At 44.3% G+C, this 15,000-nt stretch overlaps 2 protein-coding genes across 8 annotated transcripts in view; both read left to right on the top strand.

Moving 5' to 3' along the window:
• Window positions 1-8,057, top strand: part of pkp4 (plakophilin 4) — a 51,271-nt gene extending 43,214 nt beyond the window's left edge. For 5 of the 7 annotated variants that reach the window (XM_048234959.1, XM_048234960.1, XM_048234963.1 and 2 more), the window contains 9 exons: window positions 1,108-1,299; window positions 1,759-1,932; window positions 2,465-2,615; window positions 3,060-3,252; window positions 4,042-4,126; window positions 4,580-4,697; window positions 4,946-5,086; window positions 6,306-6,379; window positions 6,582-8,057. In XM_048234959.1, coding sequence (XP_048090916.1) covers window positions 1,108-1,299; window positions 1,759-1,932; window positions 2,465-2,615; window positions 3,060-3,252; window positions 4,042-4,126; window positions 4,580-4,697; window positions 4,946-5,086; window positions 6,306-6,379; window positions 6,582-6,821 — 1,368 coding nt within the window. In that variant the 3' untranslated portion in view covers window positions 6,822-8,057. The remainder of the gene's footprint in view (window positions 1-1,107; window positions 1,300-1,758; window positions 1,933-2,464; window positions 2,616-3,059; window positions 3,253-4,041; window positions 4,127-4,579; window positions 4,698-4,945; window positions 5,087-6,305; window positions 6,380-6,581) is intronic. The other 2 variants (XM_048234961.1, XM_048234966.1) reach the window with 1 other exon arrangement.
• A 702-nt stretch (window positions 8,058-8,759) lies between these two features.
• The window catches only part of tanc1a (tetratricopeptide repeat, ankyrin repeat and coiled-coil containing 1a), a 73,390-nt gene continuing 67,149 nt past the window's right edge, over window positions 8,760-15,000 (top strand). The window contains exon 1 of the mRNA XM_048234359.1: window positions 8,760-8,830. The gene's annotated coding sequence lies outside the window, so the exon portion shown is untranslated. The remainder of the gene's footprint in view (window positions 8,831-15,000) is intronic.

Consider the following 15,000-nt stretch of genomic DNA (forward strand, 5'->3'; position numbering starts at 1 on the left):
CTTCCCCTCGTTTTCTCTATAAATGTTACAAAATGTAGCCTACTATTACTGAACAAATATCCCTTACTTTCAAAGCCCAATATTGACAGATAATCTGATTTCCCACACGATGAGTTTAGGCAATGCCAGAGCCGAGATGTAGCGGTTTACGTCATAAACCTGGCAGGAAAGTTCAGAGCGGCGCAGTCAGTTTAAGCAGCAAGCCGGTAAGAAAAACTATTGTCAAAACATTATAGGCAATTAGGCTACTGTACCCCGGAATACAAAAATAAACTTCAGAAAAGTTTGTTGTACTGTATTCTTTAGTCTGTATTCTGTAGTCTCAATGACCGAATCAGTAGATATACCTGTTGTCAGTAGAGTTTGTTCAATTAATTGTAGGCTAGTAGCCTAGGCAAATATGAAACGGAGATGTAACGTGGCTACCTGCGGGATTTTGAACTTGCATGTTCGAGGCATTTTAGGGCAAAAAATACCATGTGATTGATGTGTTCTCCATTTGAGGAACGTATTGCGGACGTGCACAGACAGCTCAGACACAGAGCGCATATAGGCCTGGTTAGGCTACTTTCACTTTCTTCTATCAAATGTATCATGACGTGTTGTCACAAAGACTTACTCCAATTAGAAAATCGAAACCAAAATCATGTAAGTGTAAGTGTTCTCTCATTGACGCTTGTGAGAGTTAAAATAAAGCCAGTCATACAGCAGAACATTTTATTCAATAGGCCTATTTTACACCTACTAAATCATCAAAGTAAATTTCAAAACTTTTCAGCAACCATGAGTCATAACTTGTCCTGACTGGGGCAACCTATAAGCCTAATACGTTCCACTCTGATGAAAATGATTGAAAAGAAACCGTTTGCATGATCTTAGCTCCTCCGGCCTTGTGCCGTGGGAGAGGCCCGTCCCACCTTACCCGGAGGTGGGGGAGGGGCGCCCTCGCACCGGGCCCCTGCGGGTCCCTGGCCGGGGGCGTGCCGCACCCCCCACACCCCCTCAAGCTCCGCCCCTGCCTGCTACAACTTAAAGAATCAGAATTGTCCATAACACTCACTGTCTTTAGATCATGCATCTCCGTTTACAGTCTGTCTCATCCTCCAGGTGGTGGAGAACTGTGTGTGCACCCTGAGGAACCTGTCCTACCGGCTGGAGCTGGAGATGCCGCCGTCTCGGCTGATGGGCATGCAGGAGCTGGACTCTCTGCTGGGCTGCGACTCCCCCAGCAAGCAGGCCGACTACAGCTGCTGGGGCCTCCGCAGGAAGAAGAAGAAGAAGAGTTGGCAGGACGAGCAGGTGAGCAGGAGAATGCCAATGCTGATGGGGATGCTAGGTCTCTAGACATCCGTAGGTTTGTCATAAGGGCCAGGTCCTCAAAAGGCTTGTATGTGTGTGTCTGCTCATTTGTTTATGAGCAGGTAAAAAGGATGCCAAAATAATTTCACTGGCACTTGCTAAGATGCTAAGTTACTATCATAGGTAGGATAGATAGGAATCATAGGTCCTCATAAGTGGCAGGTCCTCAAACGCCTTGTATGTGTGCATTTGTGTATTTCCATTATTTGTGCTATCGTGCATATGTGTATTTGTACCATTTTCCAGTTAGGCCTTTCCTTGGCAAGTTAATCACTACCCGCATTCATCCACACTTCAGACGGCCCTCTGTGGAACACCTAACCATCCCACTCTCCAGTCTCTCCCTCCCTCTGTGTCCTTTTTCCCCCTCAATTCTCTCCATTTTCTGCCTTTCAACAGTGGGATGGCGTGGGCCCTGTCCCCGGCTTCTCTGGGAGTCTGAAAGGGGCGGAGATGCTGTGGCACCCCTCGGTGGTCAAGCCCTACCTGACGCTGCTGGCAGAGAGCTCAAACCCCGCCACCCTGGAGGGGGCCGCCGGCTCTCTGCAGAACCTGTCAGCCGGGACCTGGAAGGTAGACAGAGCAAGTCATCACTGGCCCTCTTTCAATCAATGTTGTCCACACATACTGTGTACTTCTCTGGCCAATTTCTGGCCAATATGCCTTATAATAATTCGGTGTGGCAGCTGTGTAAACAGACCTCTTTTCTCAGATCTCTCTTTCTCTGTCCTTCTCCATCATTCACTCTCTACAAGTGTCTCTCTCTCTCTATCTTCTTTCTACATTATTTTTGTGTTATATACTGAAATGTATTCAGTCTATTCTACTGTATACTGTATATTCTTAATATTCATTGTGCTCAGTTTTGTCTTGTATCTTCCAGGCTTGTGCAAAATTCCAGAATTGAATTGAAACTGGCTCTTAAATTCCAATTCAATTCTTGAATTTCACTTACATTTCAATTGAGGTAGCAAACAGGAAGCAGAATTGCAATTCGAATTGTGCACAACCCTGGTATCTTCCTCTCTCCCATCTGTTTCACTGAATCTCTCTCTCTCTCCCTCTCCCTTCTCCCGCTGCTCTCCCTGTCTGTTTGGTTTGCTAGTTTGCGGCCTACATCCGTGCTGCGGTGCGTAAGGAGAAGGGCCTGCCCATCCTGGTGGAGCTGCTGCGGATGGAAAATGACCGTGTGGTCTGCTCCGTGGCCACCGCCCTGCGCAACATGGCCCTTGACAACCGCAACAAGGAACTGATTGGTTAGTCAGTCGCTGGGCTTTTATAGAACATGAAACACAGCTGCAGGGCCTCAGTAATCTCTGCCGATGAAGTCAACCTCCAGTGTCCTTCAGAAGGAATGAGAGCTGAATTGAAAGTACTTTCTTTGCATTGAACACACTTCCCTTAGCTCCATATCCCCAGAGAATACATTAATTTGCCATGACCGCCTACTGTATGCCATTATATACGATACGTAGGTCAGGGAAGTACTTTCTTAGTACAATATCATGCGTAAAAAGACTACAATTTTGTTCATTTACCATTGGGACCAGTATTTGAATAGACGTTCACATCTTGTTGCTAAACTCTTTAATGCAACTAAACCATAACATTATATATAACATTCACTCTTTAATGCAACTAAACCATAACATTGTATATAACATTCACGTTGGCCACACCTTCCATTCTTTGCCTTTCAGGGAAGTATGCCATGCGGGACTTAGTAACCCGTCTCCCAGGCAACGGGCCATCGCTGCTGTCAGACGAGACGGTGGCAGCAGTCTGCTGCGCCCTGCACGAGGTCACGAGCCGCAACATGGAGAACGCCCGGGCGCTGGCACACACAGGCGGCATCGACAAACTGGTCACCATCAGCCGAGGACGCGGAGAGAGGTACTGAGCAGCCTGGTGCTGTGGTGGACAGCGAGCGTCTCACTGATACTCAAGACTGCATGAAATTGGTTAATGGATTGCAAATGATTAATCTAGACGTTGGTTTAATGTGAGTCTTGATGTCTCTGATTAAAATCAGTGTCTTTGAAATGACTTAATTACAGCCTTTTAGGCGATGCTCTTATGCTAGACAACATTTGCTAGGTACCGGTATGTGCTGCTGGTGAGACACTGCCATTATTTCATGGTCACATGTTAATGTTAAATAAAAAAACAAGAGATTGTGATATATTGTACTCTTATGGATACATTAATAATAGGAAACTGGAGTTGTGAATTTTATACCATAAAGAGGCAGCATATCGCTTTAATTTAGTGCCATTCTGCAGATGTATTGCATATTTATACTCAGTCATATTTCAAACACTTTGTAGCTGTACACTGGGGACAGGTAAAGTATTGCTGCTGTATTTTGGCCACAAATATTTAATCCTTTGGTTCAGACCCAGCTCACACCAGAGCTGTCAGTCAAGCGACTGGACTGTCATAATTAATAATCACCTCCCTGGGGAGCCATTTAAAAAGGGTTTAATGAGAGGCTTTACAGGCTTAAGCTATTGGAATCGCTTGGTTTTGTATTGAAATGTAGGAAGATGATTTGCAGAGCTGTGCAACACATTTTTCTTGCTGCTTTTTAATTCTCTCCCTTTCTTTGCTTTCTTTCTTTCTTTTTCATCTTTCTTTCCCTCTCTCTCTCTCTCTCTCTCTCTCTCTCTATCCCCTTGAAAGATACTCCATGAAGGTGGTGAAGGCTGCAGCCCAAGTGTTGAACACTCTCTGGCAGTACAGGGACCTGCGCTCCATCTATAAAAAGGTGATCAAATAGTAAATCCCTCAATAAAAGCTTTCATAAGGAAGTTCAGAACAGCTCTAAATCCGATAGCAGAAGAAGTGCCTCTGTTCTAGGGTTTTAAGAACAGACTGTAAAAGTTCTCCAGTTGAATTTAATATAATACTATGACAACTTAATTTAATATAATACTATGACAACGGAAGTCTCATTCGTAGTTGGCGGACTGTTACACTACTCAGAGTGTTACAAGGATTAGTGATGGGATTACAGTATTTGATATAACATTTTGACGACATGGTTATGTCAGATTGATAAGGCAGAGTTCTAGGTACTAGTGGGTTGGTCTCAGGATGCTTCCCCTGAGGTGTGTGGTTATATAAGATGAATGAGGCAGAGTTGTAGGTGCTAGTGGGTTGATCTCAGGATGCTTCCCCTGGGGCATTTGGTCATCTGTCTTTTCACTTCATTTGGCAGGACGGCTGGAATCAGACCCATTTCATCACACCTGTGTCCACTCTGGAGCGAGACCGGTACCGCTCACAGCCCACCCTGCCCACCAGCACCCTGCAGATGTCCCCCGTCATGCAGACAGGTGAGCATGTGCCAGCACATCAATGCAGCATGGGAAATGTAGTTCAAAACTAACATACTGTATGCTTGATATAATATGATATAACATGGACTAAGATAATTTAATCTGGAGAAAAGAGCAAAGAATGTCATCACTAACATTTCTTATTTTTCTATAACTCTGTTGTAAATAGTGTACTATATGCAATATTGTATACAATTTTATTAATCGTCCCTATATCTGTGCATTCTTTTCATAACCAAATCCAGGCGGGAGTGCCACATCATCTCCTGCCATGCTGGGTATAAGAGGTCATCGCCTTAGCCAACAGAGAGCACAGTCATCTATGCAACTGCACAACTACTACGGAGACAACACCTTACAGAAGAACCAGTACAGAGGTGAGAACGGTGAGACGATTTAAGCCACCAGCAACACATATTGAAGGGACAGTGTACAGTATGTATGGCAAAGAGTTGTTTTAAAATTGAATAGGGTTACAGTAAATGTACCCAATTTTTTACATTTTAAATTTACCTACAGAACTGTAGATTTCTGATTTTAGGGTCCTGGACAGTTCCACTGATATATATTTCTTTAGACCATATACTGTAATGCTGTCACAGACAACAAGTAGGCCTAGTCCCCCAACAATCTCACAGACAGACAGATAGACAGACAGGCCTACACACACACACACACACACACACACACACACACACATTGGGTTAGGTCCTGGAGTATAAAATCTCAAATCTGCATGATGTAAGACTGAAATAAAGGTAAAAACCCAAGGAAGGCAACACAAATGACTTGTGCAGCAACCTTTAACACAAGCACTAAACTAGCCTATAAAATTCAGTTGTTATGATTGTTTCAATAAGAGCCCATTTTCAAGAGGTTTATGACCCAGGCTTTTACTGTTCTAGGAAGGCATCTATGAAAATATCACTTCCTGTAAACAGCAAGGAAGAGAAGGCATTTGTTACTTCGAAAAATAACAAATTATTAAAGTATCTTTTGCTTTATTAATAAGTTTCATTCCTAAGTTTGGTGAAAAGTGCATATAAATAGTCAGTCTTCATTTAAGGCTAGCTTTCTAGTAGCCTATCCGAATGCACACCTCAACAGTAGTGGATTTCTCCATGTGATTCCAGAGAACTTAGCACCCTTCCCTCAGCTCAGATCCCCTATAAGCCCAGCTGTTCCTGCTGTGGAGATTACCCAGTACCCACTCACTCTCTGTAACTAGGGGGACACGTGGGGGGGGGCATAGGGGTTCAACCAGCGTGTGGGTCTGGAGTCTTAGAGCCCCAGAGCACTTCTCTCTTGCCCCCGCGAGGGGGACTGACCCAGTTCCTGTGTTAAATGTGAGACTCCCTGCTGAGTCGGCCCAGAGTTCCCCTGAGTCACCGCCGCGCCGCGCAGTGCAGGCCCCAGAGTGGAGATCGTATTAGTGCTGCTGCTGCCGAGGGGCATCCCACACAGAGGGTGCAGTGGAAAGTAACCGTATGTGTGTGTGTGTGTGTTATGTGTGTGTGTGTGAGTGTGTGTGTGTTTGTATGTGTCTGTGTGTTGTTTGTGTGTGTGTGTGTGTGTGTGTGTGTGTTTCCATGTGTGATTCCTCAGGGTCCACCAAGCCATCCCCCTACTTCATAAGGTCTCTCTCTTCGCCTACAAGAGAAGATACCAGAAGATCGCAGGTGAGGCCTTTTTTTGCATAGGTGTGTGCATGAGAGATAGAGAGTGTTGAGCATGAGAGATAGCCTGTGTGTGTGTGTGTGTGTGTGTGTGTGTGTGTGTGTGTGTGTGTGTGTGTGTGTGTGTGTGTGTGTGAATCGGTAAATATGATGGCCACATAAGCACCATTCACCATTCTGCCATTTTGCTTCCTCACACTCCCAGATCTTCTACGGCGATGATCCCGGCCCTGGTCCTTACGATTCTTACAGGGTCTACCTGTCCTCTCCGCAGGGCTTTGAGCATGACCCATATCTGGACGAGCCGCTCCCCTTCAGCGTCTATGCCACACAGCCCGCCTCCCACCACAAGCCCGTCACCAACTACGTGGACTTTTACTCCTCTGCCCGACGGCCATCCTACAGGGCCCAGCAGTACCCCTCCTCACCAGACTCATGGGTGTAGGGGGGAGGTGTGTGTGTGTGTGTGTGTGTGTGTGTGTGTGTGTGTGTGTGTGTGTGTGTATGTGTGTGTGTGTGTGTAAGCGTGAAAGAAAGAGTGGGAGCAACGAAGGGGATTGGACTACATATAGGGGATCGGACCGTAGATGAGGTTGTGTGTCTTTCTCAGAGAGACACATCAGCATGTTAGGAGGTGTTAGGGGCAGTGTGTGTGTGTGTGTGTGTGTGTGTGTGTGTGTGTGTGTGTGTGTGTGTGTGTGTGTGTGTGTGTGTGTGTGTGTGTGTGTGTGTGTCCATGCATGTGTTGGGGGTCAGGGGTGCTTATGAGAAATAGTGAGAGTTAGTAATGGTCGCATGTCATGGTAAATATTTATGTGACTGCTTTCTGGGAATGAAATGTGTGAATGTGTGTGTGTGTGTGGGTGAACTCGGGTGTTCTGTATGTATGAGTCCTTAATCAAAGTAGTAGGAAGTCCTTGTTTTCTGATACAGAGCCTGAATGTGAGCCAAAGAGAGAGATATAAAATATTATCTTTTTTAATTTATCATTGTTTTCTATGAAATATCGAGAGTGTGTTTTAGGACAGTGCTATCAACTCTTTTTTATTTATGTGTGTCTTTTGTCGCATGTTCAGGACATGACACAAGTCAGAGACAAGGGTATGCCAGTGTATGTATGTATGTATGTATGTATGTATGTGTGTGTGAGAGTGTATTAGATAGGGAATGTCTGTTAACCAAAAACATATGGAGAACTCTAATCTGTGAAAAGAGTAAGACATATAATGATATTATGTGCAAACGAAGTGGCGTGTTCTCATGTTGTGTCACTATGCTGTTACTATACTGTAAAAGATGTGTGTGTGTGTGTGTGTGTGTGTGTGCGCGCGCGTGCGTGCGTGTGTGAGTGTGTGTGTGTGTGTGTGTTAGAGAGAGACAGAGGTATAGAGTGAGTGAGTGTGAGTGTGTGTGTGTACATTGTTATGCGTGTGTGTGCAAGTGTGAGTCTTGTACAGTTGTCATTTACTGTTGACAAATATATCTAAATATAACTTAAATCTATCACACATTGTCTGCAGTGGAGTTCTGCTGAACACTTGTGTGTGTGTATCAAGTCACAGAGGTAGAAAGTTATGAAATATAAAAAGAGACTTTATGGAGAAAATATGATTAAAAAAGAGAAGCTGTTATCACAACAATGTCCAAGTGAATAAGATGGAATAAAGTGACATTTGTTTTTCTAACAAAGTGTGTCATCATTCTTTCATCATCACAGCTACTTTCTATCATTTATCTTCTCTTTGCCACCTGTTGATTTTCCATTGATTTCGAATCACATATTTTACCCCATTTTTTAAATGTAAGTTAAAGTAGAAGTAGCGTAATCATAACCAGAAAAAGAAGAGATTTCCGATGTGGTTCCATAACAGGCCTACCAAAGGAAACCTGCCCACACAGACGTTCATTTTCCACTTTTGGTTCTAGAAAGGAATTAGAGATTGGGAATAAGAGATTCAGTATGAGGTCAAAGCCGCTTGGTGTCAGAATTGAGGCAACATATTTAGCAGCGTAAAGGGTTATCAAGATGTGATTTTATGGATGTATATATAATATTTAACTGCTCGTGGCGCCAACAGTAATTATAAACGAACAAACCCAGCCACGATTAACAACACGAAATAATGTAATAATGGCTTGGTGTAGACTCTCAGTCGACTGTGCTGCCTTCGGTTAAATTCACCTAGCGAGTTTTATGGCTCAATTGTAGCCTACAGGTGGGTGTGTTCAAAAACCCTTCCAGTATTTGATAACTGAACGGTAGGTAGCCTTTATGTCCCTCCTCATGGTCCCTCCTGCCATGACCTCACACACGCCTTCGCCAGTGAGCGATCGAGTGGGTGAGTGAGGAGGGGTTGTCACTCTTCCGCCGAAACTCCACATTTCAAGAGCCCATGCGGCAAGAAGCGCACGGAGAAGTTTGTCATTGATCGAGCCGTTGCTTCTCTAGCGCAGGTAATCTATGCATTTTTTTTATATCCTTGCCTTTAATTATTTTAGTGGCAAGTGGAACTGACACACACGCTTTTAAAACAAAAGCCATATATAGCTACCACTAAGTTTTGTGCCGCGTTTTAAAAACAGGACGCTCATTTAGATAGATAGATAGATAGATATATACTTTATTGATCCCTAGTGGAAATTCAATGGCAATTTAATGTGTAATTTCCATAGTCGTCTACTAGATACATACATTTTTTAGTTCAAATATAGTTTATAAATAAGTATCGCTGGTTTGTTGTTGTAGTTTTTCTTCTTTTAACAATTGCAACAAGACTAGTGTTGGCCTGTGTTTTTGTGCTATTCCATTCATTCATAGTGTAGCCAAATGCAACGCTCTGCGCCCGCGCCCACAAGGGTTTATTGCCACGAAAAATTCCTCACTGGTATCACAGTGCGGGTTGCAACAGAGTGTCATGACAGCATGTCTTCCATGTAGTGAAGTCGTAGACATGCCAGTGTTTGCTCTGTCTTAGGCAGAAGTTCGGTAAACAATTTCGAACAAACACCAAGCAAGGCTGTCAACAGTTCACTACAGACGAACATGATGCAAATGTAGGCTACTTGAAGTACCAAGTTGATATCAGTGAAGAAAACGTCATACAGTAGTTTTAAAATTCTAGTTATACAAAACAAAACCACCACAACGTTAGGTTATGAGAGCCATCATTAGCCTGTATGTCGAGGGATGGTATGTGTGTTGCTTGGAGAGCATTGGACTAAATGCTGTTGAAAGTCAAAGCATAGTTGTACACTCTATGGCTTTAGGCCAGCTGACACATGCAACAGGTGCTCTCTCTCTCTATGGGTGTGTGTGTGTGTGTGTATGTGTTTATGCGTGTGTCGCTCACTCTTACCAGTACTAGTGTGCCGTTACATGCATTGTAATCTCTATTGTTTAGTCCAGTGGCAAGCAGGACATATGTACCAGCCTATAGCTACTTCCTAGACCTCTTTCCCAGCATTGTTTTCCCCCTTTAAACCAGCCCTCGTTGTTAGTCGTTTGTCTGTATGTAACCAGATCACTAGTAGTGAGCACAATCGGATTTCACCTCAGCTGGTGTTGGCTTTTGTACCTTTGGGAGGGTCTCCATTGTGTTAATGGATATGGCTTTATAGACTGAGCCCCATCCTGGCATCCCAAGCCAAGCTGCAAACCATATGTCACCCTGACTTTAATGCTTTCTGTAAATTTCTTTTTTTGTTGTGTGTGTATGTGTGTGTGTGTGTGTGTGTCTGTGTGTTTATAGACATCACCTCACTGACTTTCATCTTCAAGTTGCTGAGTAGAAGCTCTGTGTGATCGGCAAAAATTGCCCAAATCACCCGCACTGCGTGCCTTCTCGTATTCATGGTGTCTCATATTTTACACACTATGTATTTCTTACAGTAAAACCACAGGGACAGAATTTGGCACAGATGTTTTATGGTGTTTGAGTTAGACAAACCACTCATGTTTAGCTCTGCAAAAAAAAAGAAACGATTTACAAACTTAACAGTTTCGTATTTTTGTCATGGGGTCTGGATGGCATTACAATTTTTTTGGAGAGTTGTGTGTGTGTACTGTATGTGTGTGTGTGTGTGTGCGTGTGTGTGTGTGTGTGTGTGTGTGTGTGTGTGTGTGTGTGTGTGTGTGTCTGTCTGTGTGTGTCTGTGTGTGTATGTGTTCCTGTGTGTGTGTGAAGAGTATGAAATGTCTGCAAATGTGTCAGATTAAGTGCAAAACACATTAGCCGCCTCTGTTTTCTACAGCTGCCACTGATTAACATTTTTCCTACTCATTAGAAAGTGAGTAATGACCCAACTTACTGACCAACAACTGCATCCAGAAAGTAACACACACTCACACATATACAGACATAGTCACACAATTACCACAGACACAACACAGAGAGTGAACAGAGCCTCAGTCTTCAACTACAGTCAGTTTTCAGGAGCAGATGTTTTAGGGCTCATTGTTTGTAGTGGTGGAAAACTTAATATGGACTTTTAACTCAGCTGTTGAACTTTACATGTATGGCATGTCTGATATATCTTGCTGATCTATATGGGAATAGATGCCCTATTCAGGTGTGTCTGGGAGCTTCAGTAATATGATGAATTCCCAGGTGCCTCATCACCTGGGCTGACAGCATGGGTTACCTGGATCTCCACACCTGTGGCATACCAGTCACAGGAAAGATGCTTATGACTTGGAAACACATGGATGGTTACACACACACACACACACACACACACACACACACACACACACAGACAGACAGACAGACAGACAGAGAGAGAGACACACACACACACACACACACACACACAAAACTAACCCTAATGAAAGCCATCCTCAGTTGACTGGTGTATTTCCAGGTGGTGAGGGATAGACAGCACATGCCTTCATGTGATCACACAGTACGGCACTCTCTGATCCATAGACAGCACAGACTCGGCCAAATCAAATTACTGCTGTATGTCAGTGCGCTTAGCAAGAACGAAGAGTGTGAAGAGTATACAGCAATCCAAACACGACACCAAACGACACCAAACACTCACGCGTAATGTGGTAACGCTCAAGATGCACGTAGAGCCAAATGCTGTGACTGTTTATAAAGGACAGCGTACTGTAGCATTCGCTCAATGAAAAGAGAAAGGTAAAATAACTAAAAAATAACCAAATATAGTCGTTGCTGGGTGGAACTGGCCGATTTGTCTGTTGTCTGTACTACACATGTCCAATACATCTGCAGAGACCATGCACTAAGCACCCGAGCAGCACGGGTCATAGCACTTCACAAACCCAAAGGCAGGGAATTTCAAGTTGTTTTGGACACACGGGCCTGGAAAGAGCCATGCACAGGCCATGTTCCTCACAGCTTGCAGTGTCATCCGTGAGACTACATCCTGGAGACAGTCGATGTGTGAGGTTAATGATTAAGTTTGCACAAAGAGCCGCACATGGGGGCTCCCGCAGTGCTGCAGACACTGCCAGAGAGAGAGAGAGAGAGAGAGAGAGAGAGAGAGACCGACCGACCGACCGACCGACCGACCCCAGGCCACTGCGCGAGTCTGTCTTCCCAAAGGGGGGATTAGGCTCAGAGCGGCGTGGAATATAAACACACTCTCCTCAGAATGCTGTTTCGTCTAAAGATCACAACAGAGCAGCCCAAGCATATCTGGAAGGCAGACAGACATGGCAGTGTTACCTTGTGACCTTAATGTCGGAGCTAGCTGGGTTTTCATGAGGATGAAGTGCTCGCTGGCTGTTAGGTAACTGATTTAAGTGGAATTGAATATAGGAGGTAGACGAATTAAAACAGCATTGTGACTGGGAAACATATTCTCTGTCTGTTGTGTTTATTAGATAAGAGGAGTAATGTTTAACTTTCCCACTGACTATCTGGATTTCCTGATTAACATGCCCGAAGGGCAGAAGTGTAAGGGAAACCTCCAGGGCTTTGGCATTGGCAGGCCTTTTGCTTACCAAAGCTGACATAATCCACCTTTGCATGTTGACATAGTAGCACCTACTCTAACATTGGCTCTAGATTCGGTTGGAAAAACTAAGTAATCGTTTTGTTTTTATAGGCCTTGGCGCTGCTCCAGTTGCCACACACTTGTGTTTCCTCGGTAACCTAAAAGGTTTTCTATTATTTTTAAACATAATGTGGTTTATTGATGTTGTTGTTAGTCACCTTGGACAACAGTGTCTGTCAAGAAACATAAACATAAACCTTCACTGTTGTGTCTGAGCTGTTGTTTCTTTTTTTGTTTTTCTTTTTCTCCTACGTCTCACCTTTATGATGTCACACAGACAGGCCTCTGTCGATGAGTCATGTGAGCCAGGCAGAGGAAGAGAGACGTTTTTCTGTCAACATCTTGGCCCAAGCCAAGAACTTGATCTTTGTCATATGACCTCATTATGGATTGATCATGTCTGTTTACGATGTTGGATGAAACAGATTAGCCGGGGCTTTCCAGGGAAGCCCATAAAACCTATGATATGACGACGCACAGGACGGAACCTGCCTCCACTCTAGTTAACTTGGTGACAGGTTTAGGAGAGAGCCCCCAGTTACAATCATAGATGTGGTTAAAGCTCGAACTTCTTTCCCATCAAAACCCCTATGAAGATAACAGAGATGGGCTGACTGTTTTATAGGTGAGAGGAGATTTCGAATGCCTGTTTGGAAACAGCCTCCATGCCAGAAAGCACACACTAAAAGACACACGCACGCACACATACACACACACACAGTTTCATGAATTATCTGTTCTCTCAGATGAATACGCTTAAATTGTTTTCTATAAAACTTCTGAAAGCACTCTTTGATATTGATGATAGACTTCAAAAATGAGATTTCACCTTATCTTATTCTTTCTCTCTCTCTCTCTCCCTCTCTCTCTTTCTCCCCCTCCTCTCTATTCTCTTTTATCTCTGTCTCTTTATGTCCTCCATCTTACTATGTCTCTCTTGTCACTAGTTTCTTGCCACCTTCTCCATCTCTCTGTCTCATTCTCGGGTGTGACCCATTCGTACAGTATGTTCTGGTAGACTCTTCCACTTCCATCAGATCCGTTGTTAGGGGGAGAGAAAGTGTCGTGTAAGCTGGGAGCAGAACGAGGCCACGTCTTCCAGAAAAGGAAACAAGGCCACTTTCTCTGTAGTGGCTCCAATGGAAACCCTATTTAGAAATGCTCAACCTGGTTTTCTCCCAATCAACGTGCCCCAGTCAGCGCTGACGACTTCACTTCAACGCAGTGGCCGGCTTCTCCTTCTTAATCAAACATTCATTCAAGTTCAGTCTCTGTGGCTTTCTAAAGACACGGCCGCTTCCAAACGACTCTAGCAGCACCAGCTCCTCTTATGGTATAGAGACGGAGACATGGTGCTAGGTGTTTGTGTGGTTGTGGGTTGGATGGAGTGAACGTGAATGTGTGTGTTCCGATGTTCTTTCACCCTCTCCGTCTCTTTATCCCCCCCTTTAATTTATCCAATCCTTTTTATCCTTTCATCTGTTTCCCTGTTTCTTTCCGTTCTGGCATTGCAAATCTGTCATTTGCTATTTTTCCCCTTCGATGGCCATTTGATTGAGTGGCTTTTTTTTTCTTTCTTTTTGGGCCTAATTAAGCTCAGATTGGAGCGTTGCACTTGGCCAACAGCACCATGCAATTACCAGGGAACTACAACTTAAAGAGTTATTAAAAGGTTTAGGGGGCAGTGGTGGTCAGACAAACCCAAAGTCCTCTTGGCATCTTCCGTCAGGGGAAAAGCGCTTATGTGACGTCTGTCGGCGCTCTCCACTTTGAAATGAGATACTTAAACGTGCGCAGACAGCAACGACTACACCCCACACTCACCAAACAAACGGCCATTGGCTTGTTTGGCAGGGCAATGACCTTTGACACACACAGATGTACACATAACGTAGGTACCTGGCAGTTGCCTCTACTGGAGGAAAGGGGTTAAGTTTCAAGCTGCAATTGTGAAGTTAGATTATGACTAAGTCGTTCTTTGAAAAGTGTTTATTTTCCATTGGTCGACGTTTGCATGTGCTGAATTCATCAAGTATTTAGTTGGTTTACATTATTTTCTTGTAGTGGTTTTAAATTGTATGATTGTGTGTGTTTGTGTGTGTGTGTGTGTGTGTGTGTGTGTGTTTGCCTTGGCTAAGAGTTAGTAGCGCCAGCAGATGAGGCCCCCTCTCTCAATGGTGTACAGATTGCTGTACTGGTGCTGGTCTTAACCACTGTAGTTGTAGGTTGGTAAGGGGGGTGGGCGGAGGGGGTGGGGGCTGTGTATGGTTATTAAGCAGTCGTAGGAGGATTACAGGAGTCAGCAAACCATCAAAGCATTTATGAGATAACTCTACACGTCCCCATTCACCCCCCCACCCCCAGCAGCCCCTGGGAAGCCTTCACCCCTTACAGTGGAGGCTGGGGCAGGGGTTGGGTCTGGTTGAGTTGGGTTTTGGGTTGGGGGAGCTGCTGGGGACATATGTCATCTCAGGCCTTTGTTCTTCTGCAGTGACATGTTGAGGTTTTAATGAACCTCCTGTGGTCGATGTGTCACTGGGAGTTATGCAGACCAACGGTGAAATGGCCTTTGATTTTAAATCTGTGTACGCATTCAGGGA

This window comes from Alosa alosa, chromosome 23, assembly GCF_017589495.1.
Source record: "Alosa alosa isolate M-15738 ecotype Scorff River chromosome 23, AALO_Geno_1.1, whole genome shotgun sequence".
NCBI lineage: Eukaryota > Metazoa > Chordata > Actinopteri > Clupeiformes > Clupeidae > Alosa > Alosa alosa.